Source organism: Corvus brachyrhynchos, unplaced genomic scaffold (genome assembly GCF_000691975.1).
Source record: "Corvus brachyrhynchos isolate BGI_N302 unplaced genomic scaffold, ASM69197v1 scaffold209, whole genome shotgun sequence".
Classification (NCBI taxonomy): domain Eukaryota; kingdom Metazoa; phylum Chordata; class Aves; order Passeriformes; family Corvidae; genus Corvus; species Corvus brachyrhynchos.
In genome coordinates, this window is record NW_008246056.1 from 1,577,565 (window position 1) to 1,594,619 (window position 17,055).

The 17,055-nt window shown below is 48.2% G+C and overlaps 1 protein-coding gene across 2 annotated transcripts in view; it reads left to right on the forward strand.

The window, feature by feature from the left end:
* Positions 1 to 17,055, forward strand: part of SSPN (sarcospan) — an 84,482-nt gene that overhangs the window by 49,839 nt on the left and 17,588 nt on the right. Inside the window, exon 1 of one of the 2 annotated variants that reach the window (XM_008642438.2) lies at positions 15,178 to 15,608. The exons of the other annotated variant lie outside the window; for it this stretch is intronic. Within the exon in view, the coding sequence (XP_008640660.2) occupies positions 15,285 to 15,608 (324 nt within the window). The 5' untranslated portion in view covers positions 15,178 to 15,284. Of the gene's footprint in view, positions 1 to 15,177; positions 15,609 to 17,055 lie in introns of those variants that run through there. 2 annotated transcript variants of the gene reach the window in all.

Below are 17,055 nucleotides of genomic sequence, written 5' to 3' on the forward strand. Positions count from 1 at the left end.
CCCCTGCCGCCCCGGCGCCTGCCCAGCCCCGCGGAGCCACCGGCGGCTTGCACAGCAGCCAGGCTGCTCGGGAAAGGTGTCCCGGGCACAGCCACCTCCGGGCAGCAGCCGCCGCCGCTTTGGCTGCCTGCAGGAGGGGTCTGCTGCCTGCGGGATCGGGGCGCTGGAGCTGCCGCTGCTCAAGGAGGAATTAGAGGCACAGATGTTTTGGTTATTTTGCGCAGAACAAGTACATGTAACTCGTTCCCTTTTGTAGAGAGGCATCAGTCCCAGATGCCTGGTCCCTGCTAGTGCTGCCTTTGCCACAGGGCTCGCTGCCTCCTGCCCCAAGAATGGGGACGGGCCAGTCCTACAGAGCTGCTGTCCCTCTGTGCAGCACTAAGAGATGTAGCACTGCCACGTATTTGATGCTGCAATGGGACAGCAGCAGATTTGCCACGATCAGCCAATTTCTGTTGCAGTTCACATCTCCCTTGGCTCATTCATGCTCCCCAGATCAGGCTCCAGGTTTTGCTAAGGGCAAATTAATGTTCCATCAGAGCAATGCTTACCGGTGAGAGCAGTGGTCCAGATACAGGCTGTGGGGGAATGTCTTCCTTCTCTCACCCATCTGGACTGGCTGCTACTTCCCCTGTCTTCGATCTCACAGGGCACTGTTTTGGGACAACACTGCTTTGGGAACCCCCAACTGTTCCCACCAGGTGTTACAGGAGGTCTCAGCAACAAGGAGCTGGCAGCTGGAGCTGGGACTGGGATCACTGGGATGGAATTTGAACCAGAATTTGACTGTAGAGCTGGGAGAAAAACCCACAGTTTCCAACTGCAGAAAATGTAGACTCAGGTAGAGGTATCTTGTTGTTTTTAACAGGCAGAGGATTAGTGCCTGTTTGAAGTCATCCCGATTTTTAAAACAGCAACTAAGATGTAAAAGTTGGATTAAGTGAGAATGTCACCATGGGGAGGGTCTGACTGAGGCTTGGGGTCAAAGTACAGTGTGTGGAATAAAGTGAGAGCATCATGGGAGAATCGCCAGTCCTTTTACTCAGAGTTTGGATTAAAAGGCAGACGACACTAGGTTGTTCTTCAGATTTAGTTGTTTATTATATCCCAGAAACCTAAATTCTCTAAACCCAGGGTTCCAACAGGTTTGGATCCTCTAACTTTCATCAGTAGGAGCTACCTTCACCTCTTAATGTCATTTTAAAAGCACCCATAAGGGGCTCTTGGTTTAACCCATTTCAAAGAGCTCTAAGCCAATGTTAGGATGCTTTTCTGAAATGCTCTGTTCCCCTAAGAGAGTAGATGGACATGTCATAATCTATTTGTAATCCTCCTTCCAAGTTTGCTTAGAAAGTACATAGAGCCATTACAGAAATTCAGCTGACCAAAAAAACCAGCTCTGGCCAGTCGTTTCAGGCTAAACTAATGCAATTATCATTCTTATCCATATTGTCATGCAGTTAGTCCCGCTGAGCCTAGCACTCAACTGTCCTGATTTTTCATCATGAATTCTCTTTGTTCCTCTTCAAGTATTACTCCTGATTAAGGTCTGTGATTTGAGAAACTTAATGTCAGATTTTAAAGTGACAGCTGAATTTTCTTTGAGCAAGTTTGTTTTGTATGGATAAGCTTTTACACAGCATTGACATATTTTTGACTCCTCTTTACCTTTCAGTTTCCTTTGTAGATTCTCTTAATGGCTCTGAAAAGATTGTTGAGCTTGTGCTCTCAGTGAGGCTAAAACCCTCTTGCAGGTGTTGTTGTGCAGCGGGGGGCAGACATGAAATGGAAGCAGGCACCAGGAATGCAAATTCCCGCTGCAATTTGGGTCACATGTCCAAAGGGAATTATAATTCCTCACATGCTTTCTCATGCAGCAGGACACAGGACCAGAGAGACTGCGGCCTTGGACTGGGCTCTCATGTCATCTACTCCCCTCTCTTCTCTCTGAAGATGCCCAGTTGCCAAGTCCTGTAAACCCAGAACAAGAAACACCAGAATGGCCAATCCTAACTTGCTTATAGGGAAATGCTTTCCTAACCCTAGGCACATATCACTTGGCATGTCCCCTGAAGAACTCTGGTTTATATCCCTTCTGCTTGATTATTTCCAGTGAGGTAACCCTGGAGATATCCACAACCTTTATAAATGCCCCTGCATTTTTTTCAGATCTCCTGAGCTCTGCGTCTCGGCAATCTCTGGTGGTAGTGAATCCCAGCCTTGTAATGCACTGCTGAGCACATCCCCATTCCTCCTGCCACTCACTGCTCATTTTTAAAATCAAATCAAGCATTCCCATTCCCATTCCCATTCCCATTCCCATTCCCATTCCCATTCCTTGGACTTTCTTGCCCCAGCTTCCCTTGGGCTTTGTTCTCTGCTCTCTGTATCCATCAGTCAGTACCACCTTTATTAATATTCCCTTCCACCCCATGATCCACCTTTGCACAACAGCTGTCCAGTCCTCTTGAGCAGGTATCTCTTTGGCTCTCGAGGCACACAATTCCCTGCCCTCCTGGGCATCCCTCTCCCTTCTTTACTGCTCCTCACCAGGACTGCAGATGTGGTATGGATTTTTTTGAGGTCTGGGCACAGGGACTCACACTATAGATAAAACTGTGCTGAAATCAGGAGCTGTCTCAGCCAAGTTACTAATAAGATTTGTTTTTGTTACCCTGATCTGAGCCAAGACCTACAGCAGGGACATCAGACAGGGTCTGGCAATTCCCTCCTGCAACTTCTATTTCACCCTGGCAAGCCAGACCTCCACCCTCACCTTCCCAGTGTCACTGAGACCATCGACCTGCCCGTGCTAGGACTCCTTACACAGCTGCACAAGGCCTCCCTTGCACCAGAGACCTCATTTTGTGTAGGAAAGTACATGTCTATAATCCCTGGTTGGGATCCATTGTGCTGGCAGCAGGCAGTCTGCTCTCAGCCACCCTGGCTGATGGAACAGGTGTAAAAAGAGTAGGAGAGGGATTATAAAAGCTATTGCAGCTATCAGAGACAAAAAAATTAATCTAGCACCGACATGGTATTCACGTGGCACATAGAGAGCCATGGGAGTGAGGGTTTGGCTGGGAGCATCCCTTTGACAGTGCCTGTGAGAGCAGAACAGATCCTTCCAGTGTTCCCAGTTCAGCTTTGGGCTGTGGCCACCCAGAGGAGAGCTTCTGGGCTCTGGACACCACACAAAGCCAGCAGGGAGCTGCCAGAAAACACTGTTGTCATTGTAGAGGAGGCCCTCTTGTTGCCCATGCAAGCTGCTTATGGATGCCTGAGACAAAAGGCTGGGTTTGCTTTTGCCTTGTAGTTCTAGCTCAAGGTTGGATGCTCCCGGAGCAGTGGCTGTCCAAGGGCACGGCTCCCCGTGACTGCGCCCATATAAAGTGGCCTGTGCTGGCAGGAGGCAGATGACAGTCACAGATACCACTGACATAATTTTAAGGCTGGGTGAACACACTGCAGCTGGAAAAACACACACACAAAAAGGCATTTACACACCTTGTACAGGCAACTGCACTATAGGCAGCTCTGGTAGAGATGTTTGCTTTTCAAGTTACTCAAGACATCCCATTATACAGCCCCATTCTCAGTCAACTAAAGCTTTGCCAAGCATTTTGAGGTGATTTTTTCCATGCTGTATGGCTGCCTCTGACAACTTTGAGGGAAAGATCCAGCCAAATGGGCTGGGCCAACGCCTGGCACCAAGCACAAGAGGAGAGGGCAGAAGAAACTGTTTTGCACCACATGAAGTGCTTCTGGTGACCTTTTCGCTGAATGGCTTGAGCACAGCCTTGCTTTAGAGCAGGGGATTGAAATTTGGCATGAGGGCTCGATGTCATGTCAAGGGTTTGCCATGGGTCTTTCCATCGCCTCCCATCCTGCACCACCTCCCTGCTGCTGCCAGTCCCTGGGTTGTCTGAGGTGTCTCACCTGGTACCTTCTGATTTTACAGCCCTCCTAATGAGCCATGGGACTGCCAGAGTGGCATGAGACCATGGGATTTCTGTCCTTTTGTGATTTGAAAAGCTACATTCAGAAAGTTGTGATAGAAATTTTTACAGCTGCGCAGTGAATTATTGAGAGGTTTAGAAGTGCCAGGATTGAACTGACCTGTGCGAATTCAATTCACTGTCCAAAGGTGGTTTAAAAGAGATATCTGTTGCTGCTTTCTTCATCCCACACAGCTGGCCTTTCCATCTGAAGTTTCCTGTAGTTTTAGTTATGACATACTGATAACCCCCAACCTTTTGTTGCGTTTTTCGACATAGCTTGAACTGGAAGTTCCATATTTGAAACCAGTTGAGATTTCACAAATGTTGCTGCGTATCCTAAAAGAAATACTCTCCCTTGCCTTTTGTGCAGCAATGGCATAGAAGAGACGTTTAGGAGAGGGCCCCACTGTTTGCCATCAACCCACCAATTTTTGTCTGGATACCTGAGAACCCCCAGGCTGGCACTGATGGGGTCCAGCTCTATGAATGGTGGTCCTGAATCACAGGATGGTCAGTGGATTTTCAGCCACATGGACAGACTCATCATAATTGTCTCTCTCTGTTGTCTGATTGTTGCCTGTGAACTGATTTTTATAAACGTCACGGCAACAGTGCTACATGAGCAGGCAACTGAAGTTTAAACTTCCCTGGACGTAGTGTTTCTAATATACAGCTAAGAATTCCTTTGCAGCAGAGGGATTAAAGGCATGAATGACCTTGTCGTAAAGGCACTTGCGTGGGCTCAGCTAGCAGCAGGACAGCTCCCACCTCTGCCAAAGGCTGCCCATATGACCTCAGACAGGCCTCAACCCATCTCACCAGGCACATTTAGGGAGGCACATCCCACTGGCATTACCTGGAGATAAACACCTGAGCACCCTGTGGACCTGCTACACTGAGAGTCCTCAAGAGAGCCTTTCTCTCATCATCTGGGCAGCCTCTGTCTACTCTCACACAACCACTGCCCTGCACACCTTGCCAGGCTGGGGACTGAGGTGTGCTGCTTTGCTCTTCTCACACTGTGGGACTTCCCAAACAAAGAGAAAGGGCCCGAAGAGAAGAATGAGTCCATAACTGCAGAACAAGATTCTCTGGAATTAAGGATCATTACCAAATATTGAGGAAGCTCGTGGGTGCAATGAGCTGGGATGAGCTAGAATGGGGTAGAGGAGAACCCTGCTTTAACACAGGTCCTAAGGAATGAGTAATAGGAAATTGTTAGTAAGAAACACAGAGGATCTCTGGCAGGAGGGAGTGACATAACAAGACAATTGTAACTGCATCTTTGACTCTACTGTGCTTGTTAGAAGACTGTGCTTTCAGCATTGTTCCATGATCACAGTTTCCCTTTCAGTTAGTGCACAGCTCCGTGGGTCTCAGTTACAACCTGTGGTTTCCTGAGGGATTTGTGCAGGTGAGGAGCTTAACTGTCTTAGGTGTAGCCAATTTTGTGGGTAATACTGATGAGGAGTGAGTGGCATTGACAGCTAATTAAAAATGCTACACTTTAAAATAATTTTTGCTAATTACAAAATCTTTAGCAGCACTATTTTAACTACATTTTCCATGTTCCATGGGGATTTGAACTCTGTTAATTTTCCACTGACTCTCTTGGCACCATTTAGCATATCGAAATGGCCATGAAATTAAAAATCCTTGGCCATTTTTACTTCTCAAGGAATTCACGCTAGCAGGAACAGGAAGAAGTTTTGCTGCAGGAAAAATGTGACTAAATTCAGGTCCTTTCCCTGTTTTTTCCCCACAAAAGGACATTATGTTATAGTGCTGACTGACCCAGAGGAGCACAGGAGCTGCTCTGGTCACAAGCTGTGGTTGCTGTGTCTGGAGGAGGCTGCACAGGGCCACGTTTCCTTGTCCCATAAGGCTGGACGGTGAGTTATTAGTGCTAAATGACATTCTCTTGGCCTCAAAACGAGTCAGTACCTGTCAAAATCAGTACCCTGGTGTTTTAACTCCCACTCTGGGCACTGGCCACTGAGATGCAGCAATGTCAGACACCAAACCAGCATCAGAATGAGCACTGGACCTCAAGTGTGTTGTTCCCAGGTTCCTGTTCTGCCTCACAAACTGCACTGCTTGCCCCTGTAAGACAGAAAATGTCCTTTTAAAAGGGTGAAAAAGAGAGGGGGGATGTGAGACTTCTCTTTGGAGCAAGGCAGAGTGCATTTGCAGCGTCCTGACATCGTCACAGCAACCCAAACACACAAGCAGCACCACTCTGTGAATTTGCAAGAAAAATGGCTCCATTATTTAGCAGTGAAATCTCCAAACCAGCCTCTGACAGTCACTCTGAAAAACGACATAAACATTCAACACAAGAACAATCAAAAATACATCAGATGGTGGTTTTTTTGAACTGAGAGGGAAGACTCACATCCTTCCACTGAACGCATGTCTACACAGATCAATGTCAGCTCTTACTCATTTGCTACTGCTAACTATGTGCGTTTATTCCTGTTCCTTGGGTCTTAGTCACCTAGCCACTGTCATGGATTTGTTCTGCATGCTCTGATGAAACTGAATTCTGGGTCTTTCTCTGGAGCACAGGACACATCATTTTCTTGTCCTTTATCATCCATGGAGCATCCTATGACTGGCCCTGCATGCAGCCCTCTCTGGCAGCCCCTCTCTCTTCTCCCCCTTTGGAACAAGAGGGTATCCAGGAGAGTTATCACCCTGCTCCACCACTGGATTGCTTGTGGACCCTGTGCACATCATGGAACCTTTCCTTGCCTTTTCAAGCCACAAAGCTGCATCAATCTCAGTGGGATGAGCCTGGCAGCAAGGATTTGTTCTGTGTTTGCTTTCCCCACTTGTAAACTGAGCATCATAATACTTGCCTAGATCAAAGGGGGTACGGGGAGAATTAAATAATTAATGTATGTAAAGCACTTTGAAAGATGAAAGATGGTATATAAGTACAAAGTATTAACTACACAAAAAAAAAAAAAAAAAAAAAAAAAAAAAAAAGGAAAAGAAACCCAAACTGGTTACTGATGTAAGCCTCCAGTGTGAAATCAAAATAATTGCCACTAACAAATTAGGAGATCGATTATGCCAAGCCCTAACACAGCTAGTCAGGGGACTGACAGCCTTGCTTTCTCCTGTGGCCAAGTTAGGGCACCCATATGAGCGAGAAGGCTTCAAAAGCATACTCATAATGGGGATTTGGAAGGCAAGGCACTTCCTGCATCACTCAATCATCTCAAGCCCCATGTCAAATGATACAATTCAAAAATTGATGCTGCAGCGCCTTACAACAAGCTGTTCCATGCTGTTCCTCTGCCTCACTACTCCAGTGGCCAGAAACCTGCCTCTGGTTCCCAGGCTAAATGCACTCATGGCCATTTGTATCCATTTGTCCTCGTGCCAACATTGTTTTAAGTTTAACACAGGATATTTATAGATCAATCGTGTCCTTTCTAACCTCTAATGTTGCTGGGCTGAACCAGGCAATCCTTTTCAGCTTCCTATTGTTACGTAGGGTCTGCGGCCCCCACCGAGCACCCTTAGTTACACTTGGTCCTGTTGCAGTTCATCTTCCTCTAATAGCGATGAATAAAGCTGAGTGCAGCCTCCTCACAGGGCCCACCAGTACTTCTTCTCCATCACCAATACTGTTCAGTCCCCTGTGGGAAATACTCAATTCATCCTCTCTCATATTTACCTTTTTATATGGCCGTGCTATGCTGCCATTTCAAGGCAATCCTGTGACCGGCCAAGGCGCCAGAGACTTTTTATTTTCCCAGCGAAACTCTGGCCCTTCAGCCTTTCGTGCCAAACCTTACATTTGGCACAATTGAATTTTGTCCTATTCCCATTGTTCCCACCCTCGAGGTCACACAGTTCTTCCTGTTTGATAGGCTGGGGCCTCTCTGTATTGACAAGCACTCGCATGTCTGTGTCATCAGGAAATCTCACCACGCACTCCTCCCTCTTTTGTGTGACAGAAAAATATGGACAAAAAGCATTCCCCAGGCAGCCCTCAGACAAATTCACCAACTACCTTCCATATCTGCTTTCAGCTCATCTTGCTTTCACCTCTTACCCCACTATGCCTCACCTATCTTGCGGAGATGGTTCAGGTTCTTACAGAGGGAAAGATGGTGCAAGTCCGTAGGGCTTGCCCGACCCAACCAATGCTTTGGAAGTGGTTGTGTTCCCCTGAGGACATTGCAAAAGAGAGTCAGACAAGTTGTGAAGCTCTGACATTTCATAACAATGTCAAGCCAGGGAAATATAATACCCAGGGTAACTTAGGATGGGAGGGAGTATTCTTCAACATCTGGAGGAGCACATGCAGTAATTCTGGCAGCACAGAGAGCTCTGTGTCCTCAAGAACCCTCTTACATTACAACATGAAGCCATGTTGGTATTGCTGCTCAGAGGGAAACTGAGCCCAGGTGGAGGGCAGAGACCTCCAGGGCCAGGGGGCTGTTCCAGGGGAGAGGTGGGCAGAGGTCAAGAGTCCCAGATCTGTCCACAGCTCTAACCCAGACCCCAGGCCTCTGTTTCACCTCAGATGAAGACCAGGCAGCTTTGGTCATTTGTGGAGATGATTTACATCAATGCAGCAATGCAGGAAGCAAAGGGATTCTGATTTCTGGGAGTAACCACCTCTTTGTGAGGCAGAAGATTATGGCCCAGCATCTACTGGACCCTATAGCTGCTAAGACAAGCTCAGGAGGAGACAGGAGAAGATGAACTCCAGTATCCTCCAGTCTCCTGTCTCCAGGGAAGATGATGGGGTCTGCCTTTGAACCAGCCAAGAGGTAAAGGCAGATCTTGGCCATACCAAGATCAGCAACCAACTTCAGTTGGGCTGAAGAAATCAGCTCCAGCACTCAGGCGCTTCAGGGCTCCCAAGATGACTCTGAGAAAAGCCACCACTTATGGTGGACCCTGGTTGGAGCAAAGTAACAACCACTTACTTTCGAAAGACTGACTTCTCCTCAGAAAATTCCAGCTGGTGCCTTCCAGAGGACCCAAAAGTGTATTCCAGGCAACTGCAGTGTGTGTGAGTACATCAGGCCTTGAAGCACTGCTGGAGCAGTGAGTAACACACAGCGAGACTGCCCGAGTGCCAGCGTGAGACCTTGAGCCAGCTGCAGAAACAGAGCCCTGAGTGTCTGTACATGCCAGAAAGTGCAGGAAATGAGATACGTGTGAATATGCTCCACAAAGTTTGTCCTGGATCTTTGGAGAGAACACCTTATTAGAGCTTCTGGTAGCATTACACCAGCTCAGAAGCAGGTTTTTTTCATGTGCCTCTTGAAAATAAGGCCTTTCTAATTTCATTACAAAGCATCCACTTGCATGGGACACGCTGAGCATATTTGGCACCCACTGCTATGAAGCTCCTTTGTTTTATCCCTCTCATTAATGAGAAGTGAGAGCAGGAGCCCTTACCCTTACCCTCTGCAGCCCACAGTGCCTGTGTCCTGGTGTAAAGCCACAGGCAGATTTCCTGGAACTTCTGTATATGGCTTAAGGCAGCATCCTGAGCCCTGCATGTGCGTGGGGGTGTGTGAATGCATTCCTGTGAGCACAAACACAGAACAGACTTAATTGTTGTCCTCAGCAAGAGCATGGCTGAGAGGATCTGCCTCTGTTTAACCAGGTAGTAATTAACACCTGGTGAGAAGATCTAACAGCCGTAATATCTCATTAACGTATTTTGATGGATGATAACCTCTTCAAATACGCATGGAAGAGAGAGAGGACCAGCTTTGGAAAGGGCACAGAGTCTGTAAACTGGTCATCCCTGTTTTTCATAGTCCTTAACCCTGCTCAGGGAGATGCAAAAGTCTCTGGGCTGGTATAAAATACTCACCAGAGTGTGGTGATGTGTAGAGCAAGCTGCAGCACTTAGCTTTGCTTTTGTGTAGTATCACAGCTTGTCACCTCTTCCTTCCCCAGCCCAATTTTGAGGGACTGTCAGTTGTAGCCCGTAAGGATGCTCTCCAGCCCTCATGCAGAAATGTGATAAAATATGCCTTCCACCCCAAAGAACCTGCCATAAGAGTAGAAGATGAGGCAGAAACAGTCAGATCATTTTGGACAGCTTAAGCACTGTTAAGTTTTATACAGGAGACACCCACAAATGCCTGGGCCACTGTCTGGATTCAGGGAACCACAGCCAGAGGTGAGGAGCCGCAGGCACGAGGCATCTGAGGGAACTTAAGCAAAAGCAAAGGTTTAGGAATTTAAACTGGTGTAGCACAATCATTTTGGAGACTGCAAGGAACAATTTCTTCCCAAACTGATTTCTTTTATATGCACAAATTTACTTCATGGTCAGAGGCGATGGAGGGAGTAAGGTGCATTGTTAAATAAGCAGCCTCCAAGGGTGGAGTACCCCGACATAAAACAACTCCTGTTGTAGCTCTTTCCATATCTGTCACCCCAACCACCTAAACTTAAATGCTCTGTACCTTGGTCTTACTCCTAGTGATGCCAAAAGGGCACATGGAGTGCATGCAAAGAATACTATGGGGTGGATGGTTCCTCTGGAGGTCACCTGGCACAACACAACACTCACAGCAGAGCCTCTGGACTCACAAAGCAACGTGAACTGGCCTCAGAAGAGCCTGTCAAAAACAAGCCTCACCTCCAGATGACCTGAACTTTAAAAGTGGCTGTGGCAGAAGCCAGCCTGGATTGTATGTGTTGGACCCGTTTCTAATTGGCCTTGTGTTTTATGCAAATGTGCTTTCAAGAGCTACACATTGTCATTATCTGTTGTCAATGGGCACGAGGTTTAGGAAATCACAGCTTGACTTTAAACCTTTTTTCAAGGATAACCTTTCATCATTTGCTTTAATGGGGGACACCCCCCCCCCCCCCCCCAAGTCTGGCCCAGTCTTTGTGCTGAGCTTTGGCTACTTGGCAGTGCTTGGCCCAGCTCTGCAGTCCATGGCTTGCTGTGGGGTGAGGGGATCAGGGGAACAAGAAGCAAGGGTGAGGCAGGGTCTCAGCTTCTCCTTAGCCCAGACTGGCTTGGAGAGTGGTGATCCTTTGGCTGGTGTGGCACATATGGCTCCCTCCTAACTCTAGCTCTTGCTCTGGGGGTGGCATCTCCGAGGGGGCCCCTGGGTCAGCGGTTTTTTGTGGAGTTGCTCCTTGGGCAAAGGGAGCCAAATGTCCCACAGTCCTTGGGACAATGAGGAGAGCCTCTTCAAGCCTTTGTTCCTTGCTAATTCTGCTGCTCTGGATTTGTGTGCTGCAACCCTGCCGCTGGCACTTGGACGGGATGCTGATGCCTGGGAGAAATATCTGTGTAAACGCGGTTATGTGGGAGTGAGCGCCTGTACATCTCTGGCAGCCCAACCACACCAAGCCCGCTCTATTTCCAGGGCAAAAATGGCAGCAGGGAAAAAATCTGGAGTCCCATGGAGCACTGTGTGTCCCCAGCCCTAGGAGAAGCAGTAGGAAAGTCTGTGTCACCACAAAGCTGCAGCCCAGACCTCGCCTTTTCCACGCCTGGTGTTGTGTGTGCTCTTTGACTTGTTGTCACCGTCACCCGGGCTGCGCTGCTTTCTGGCAAGGGGAGGAACAAGGGCAGGCAATGTTTTACAGAGAACGGTGTCTGGCCATGGAAAAGCTGTGCAACATGACTCATTTTGTGTAAAGGACATGAAATTACAACTGCGTGCCACATGAGAGATGCTAGCTGGGCTCAAATCAAAAAACATCCTCATCCAGGAAGGGTATTCAAGCATGTGCTTAATTTAAGAACATACTTAATCAGGGCCTTTGGGCATAAAAGGGTAATAATTATTCTTGTGTTGCTGGGAAAATCCAAGTGACATCCGGAAGATGTATTACTTGAGAAAATTTAGTGTTATTTCAGCATCCTCGTTTAATCTTTCAATTTCCAAAAATGTAATTCTTTTAATTTGTCATTGCTATGAGTTCCTTCACAGCTGTTTTACACTCAATTGTTAATGCCAAGTGGAATCAGCAAACACAATCTGGTTCAGATAATAAGTATGGAAGATCAATCCTGCATCCATCTCTTTTCTCCGTCCCCATTAAACTTCCCAGCATGTAAGATCTCTGTGTTTGGCTTTGCAGGGAAGGCTAGCCACAGCAAAAGAACCTCTGGTACACACTGTTCAATCATTTAAAATCAGCAACATCCCTGCCCAGAATTTTTTCAATGTATTTGACCCCTAATTTTTCTCTCTAAATAACCATGCATTGCTGCAGAGATTAGAAATGGTGGGATTCTAAGATGGATATGCTTTTAAATGTGCAAGGAGCTGAGGAGAGGCTCCCTGTCTCAGCATGACCCGGGCAGATGGCAACTAATGTCTTTGTTTTTCCTGGAAAAACTGAGTGGCATAGCTACTCCAGACCCAACAGCTGGGAGAAGGCAACTCTGCTCTACGTTGACCACATTTCATGGTTTCATACCCAAACCTTTCTATCACTGCACAGAAGATGTCCCCTGAGCTGGCCTAGGCTTCTCCTGCCCTAGGGACTCTGGGCACCAGCTGGAATTTTCAAAGGGGCTGCAGGGATCTGGGACCCAAGTGGACATCCCACCTATACCCTGTAGGAGATATTCAGCCTGCTGCCCTTGAGCATGGCCTCATTTTTCTAGTTAGCTGCTGTACAGAAAATATATTTAGGCACCTGTTTTACCAGAGATTCTCTGGCCAAGAGATAAGCAAGGGCTGGTTTTGGCTGTAAGGTAAGTGCTTGTTAATTTTATTGACCTTGGGTTGAATCCTGTTCATCCTCCTCAGGCGATTGCTCCCACTGAAACCAGTATGAATAAAGCAGTTGGATTTTGGCCCCTTTGAGAAGACAGCAATCATAAATCTAGCTGCCAGCACAAATCCAGGTGCTAACCCAGGGATTTTCCTGGGGGAAAAACCACAGTAAATATCTGTGGGATAGAACCAGGCAAATGGATGGGCATAAAGGAAAAGAAAATTTAACTTCATTTCACTCTAAGAATTTTTAGGGTAGATGTTTAACTGGGCATCAGTAAAACGTGTCCTCAGCTTTGCCACTTCTTCCTGGTCTGACCTTGGTGATGATCCTTGAACACCCCGTCCTTCTCAAAGCTGTGGTTAAATATAATTATGTGTGGCTTTGAGAGGCAAGATACACCAGGGAGTGCAAGTTATTGTAAGGATATTTTAAAAAGTGAATGATAGTGACAAAACATCTTGGTGGGAAACTGTGAAAACACAGTACTCTAAGCAGCATGACTAGAGGAGAGAAGAGGTTTTTTCTTTTTTTTTTACCTCTTGTTTATTTTCCTCTTCCTTTTTTGAACAATGTATCTTAATCTTGCTCTATGGATGTAGCACGAGAGTTATGTGTGCAGAAAGCATCTGAAATCACTTTGTTTCTAGTTTTCTTTCATCCGTTTGGTATTATAAATAACCAAAGAGGATATTGCTTAATCCATAAAACAAAGTGACATCATAATTTATTAATACAGAAGACACAGTTCATTGCTGTTAAATGCCATAAAGAGCTGGAAATAGAGTAGTTTCTCAGAAGGCACTGCCAGTGTGTCAGAGGAAATATTTCCTCGATGCTATATCAGCATGTGTAAGATCCTCTCTGAGCACCTCACCATTTTGGCTAATCCCAGCTGAACTGCTCTGCCACATCCAAAGGCAATTTTGGTGGGGATTTCTCCAGTCTCGGATGTCTTCTTCCCACCTGCCCCACTCCTCCCAACGCTTTGCTCCTGCTGTCCGCTTCTATGGGAAGGGAAAAAACCCCAAACAGCCCCGTGGTGGGGACAGAGCAGGGTGGTCCATTTAAGGTTCTCTAACTGGTGTTAGTGGGGCAGCAGCACAAGCCCACGTGTCCTCAGGGTGTTCCTGTGCCAGCAGGGACACGGAGCTGCACGCATGGAGGAGTGATGCCTTACATCAGGCTGTACACACTCGGCCCCGGGCCAGCAAAGAATTTAAGCACCTGTTTACCCCTAAGCTTTTGAGTAATTCCTCTGGCCTGAGCCTAGCACAGGCTTCCCATAGCCTCCCACTTCCCACGGTCTTCCTTTGCAGGAGTTGTGCACCATGGCCTGGCTGAACTCAGGGCTGCGGCACAGCCCTGGCACGGCACCACTCAGCACCCACCTCTCCTTGCTCCCTCCACCTCACAGAGCCAGAGTTCAGTCTCTGCAAACCCCGGTCTGGCTGGCACCTCCATGGATGAGCCCCTCCAATGTCCAAGAGGCTTTGCCAGGACTCCCAGCGCTGGATTCAGCCACAGAGCAATTTTTGAGTATTTCAGGAGAAATTCCACCGCTTCTGTTGTTGTGCTGTGTCCAAGCACCAGCCTGAGCCCACGTATGGATGAAGTGCAGTGACCACATGGCCACAATAAGACATTCCTCTGTCTTTTAGGTAACACAAACAGTCTTCCTGGCGTGGATAACTTGCAGCCCTGGAAACACACCCAGTGGATGTTCTCTCCACGCTCTACCACTGCCTGCCCAGAAGCACCAGTCCTCACTGCTGGTCCCTGTCTTCCTTGCCATAAAACATGCCTGGCTGTGCTTTTGCAACTTCTGGGAAGAGACAGGATCCCTTTTGTCTCCCCAGGACATTAACTTGTATTTTCATTTGTATAGATTTTGTACTTTCTGTACACGCAATCAGCTCCCTCCCACTGGAACGCGGCTATTTAAAGTGGTTCAGCCGGTGTGTGGAACGGGCACGGTGCTGCCTGGGTTCCGCCAGCCGCGCCCTGCCGGTAGCAGGTGTGTGGAACGGGCACGGTGCTGCCTGGGTTCCGCCAGCCGCGCCCTGCCGGTAGCCCCCAGGGGAGCCAGAGTGCCATAAGCTCCTACCTGCCTGCCCCCTGCACTGGCACTTGAGCGCTCCCGGCTCCCTGGCCAGGCAGATTTCCCTGCTGTTCATCAGCCGGCAGTGCGGAATTCCTGCCCTGCTGTTTGCCCGCGCGGCTCGTCCCCGAGTCCCAAAGGTGTGCTCGCACCTGTGCAGCCGTGGCAGCGCACACGCCCAGCCCTGTGTGTGCACAGCCGGCGCCTGCACGTTGGCAGTTCGCTACCCCCCTTGCATCCCCCCCTTCTCCGGGCTATATGTGGCATTTCGAAGCTCTGACAATCTGCTTCCAAATGTTTTCCATATTTGTTCAGCCTCCTTGGTTCAAATACCAGGAACAACTCAGCCGGCACAAAGCGAAGCTTTGGGGGGCACAAAACTCACTCCCCCATCGGCGTGCGCGCACACACTCGCACGTGAAAGCCTAAAGTCTGTCGGCATGGGAAAGGAGGAGAAGAAAGCCCAGCACAGCACGTCCCCGAATAACCAGAGCCAGACAGGGAAGGCACCCGGAGAGGAGAAAAGCACCGGCTCGACGCAGGAGTCCGCGATGAAGAAGAAGAAGAAGCAGAAGAAAGCCAAGGGGGATCCCAAAACTGCCCAGGAGGAGGAATCCCACACTTGTTGTGGCTGCCGTTTCCCGCTGCTGTTTGCGTTGCTGCAGCTGGCGTTAGGCACCTCTGTAACAGTGCTGGGCTTCCTTATGGCAGGCATCAGTTCCTCTCTGCTAGTCAGAGACACTCCATATTGGGCTGGGATAATTGTAAGCATAAAGTCTGTTTCTCCATAAAGTGCCTTTGCCAGCATTAATGCAAGCTGCATGACGCTCCACTTTAGACTAACCAACTGCATGCACACCACCATTTGAGTTATGCTAACTATAAATATTCCTGGGATTAAGTGTCTGGCTATACTTTCCCAAGGAAAACTGCTCCTGCAGAATAACACAGCCTTTCGTATTCTTCCCTGCAATGCCCAACAGACCTGAAATAAAATACAGGGTTGCTGTTCACTGGATGTATGTGTTAGCTTGTACTTTGCAGTGAACTCCTGCCTGGTGATGCTGAAAAAACAATGTTAACTTCTTCTGCTGCCTACCCTCTTTGCCCACCAAACCATAACCATCAGGTTTTGGAAGTGAGAGCATAACTCTGTAACTCGCAACTTTTAGCTGGGCAAGGAGAGCAATGGCTGTCCTGGAGCTTCCTAATTGTGCTGTGCTGGAGAACCGCTGGGATTTAACCCTCTTCCTGCTGCTGCTCCTGGCTGCACGTGGCCATGGGGAAGGGGATAGCACTGGTGGATGTGGCAGGGAAAGGGAGCCCGTCCCAGGGCCTGCTGGTGGCTCCTGCCAAGTCACTTTGGAGTGACACGCCAGCCTCACTGCGTGGGCGGGGGAGACTGGGCAGAGGGCTGTGTCCTGCTGGGTGTAAATCAGAGGCATCCCTGCTGGGGAAGCCTGGGTTGTCCCCAGCAGCAGCCACCCCTGCAGAGGTGAGGACAAGGTGTGTGGTGCCATCCGTGGTGTGACTCTGCTGGCTGTGGGTTTGGGGACGTGAGGTTTGCCTGTGGAGAGACGGGGTCAGTGATTACGAACCTGGGATAGGCCGTGGATATAACTGAGCATGCAGGTTTCTTCGTAGGCAGCAGCTTTCAGGAAAATATATCCTGAAAATATGCCCTGATGTGTTAGCACAGTTCTGGGTGTCATCAGACTGTAAGAATTCCCAGCAAATAAATTCATGTTTAGGTACTTAGAGAAAAGATTTCTCAAAGTGCTGAACAGCTATGGGAGCATCTCCTGTAAATGTAATTCCTTGTTAGAAGATTATCTGGGCATCTGAACTGATTGAGGTTTGCTGTGTCAATCCTACTGGGCAACCCTTCAGAAGGTGGAAGGGTCAGGGCCTGAGATCCCAAAGGAAGAGCTCCTCTGACTCATCTCTTCATGTTTCTTTTCTGACTGAAGAGGTATCGAAGAGTTTAGTGGTGTTTTGTGGGGCAAGAGCCTGCCCTTGCTTGGAAGGAGAACTTCCTCCTGGGAAGTTTTGGCTGTTACAAATCAGGGGGGAGTACATATGATAAAATAGCAACATGTGGCATGTTCACTCCTGCTGTTTATTTTGAGGATTCTGGAGGTCAGATTAAATCTTTTCCAGACAGCACTGTTGCTATCTCAAGTTGGAAATAGCTTTTTCACTAGAAAAAAA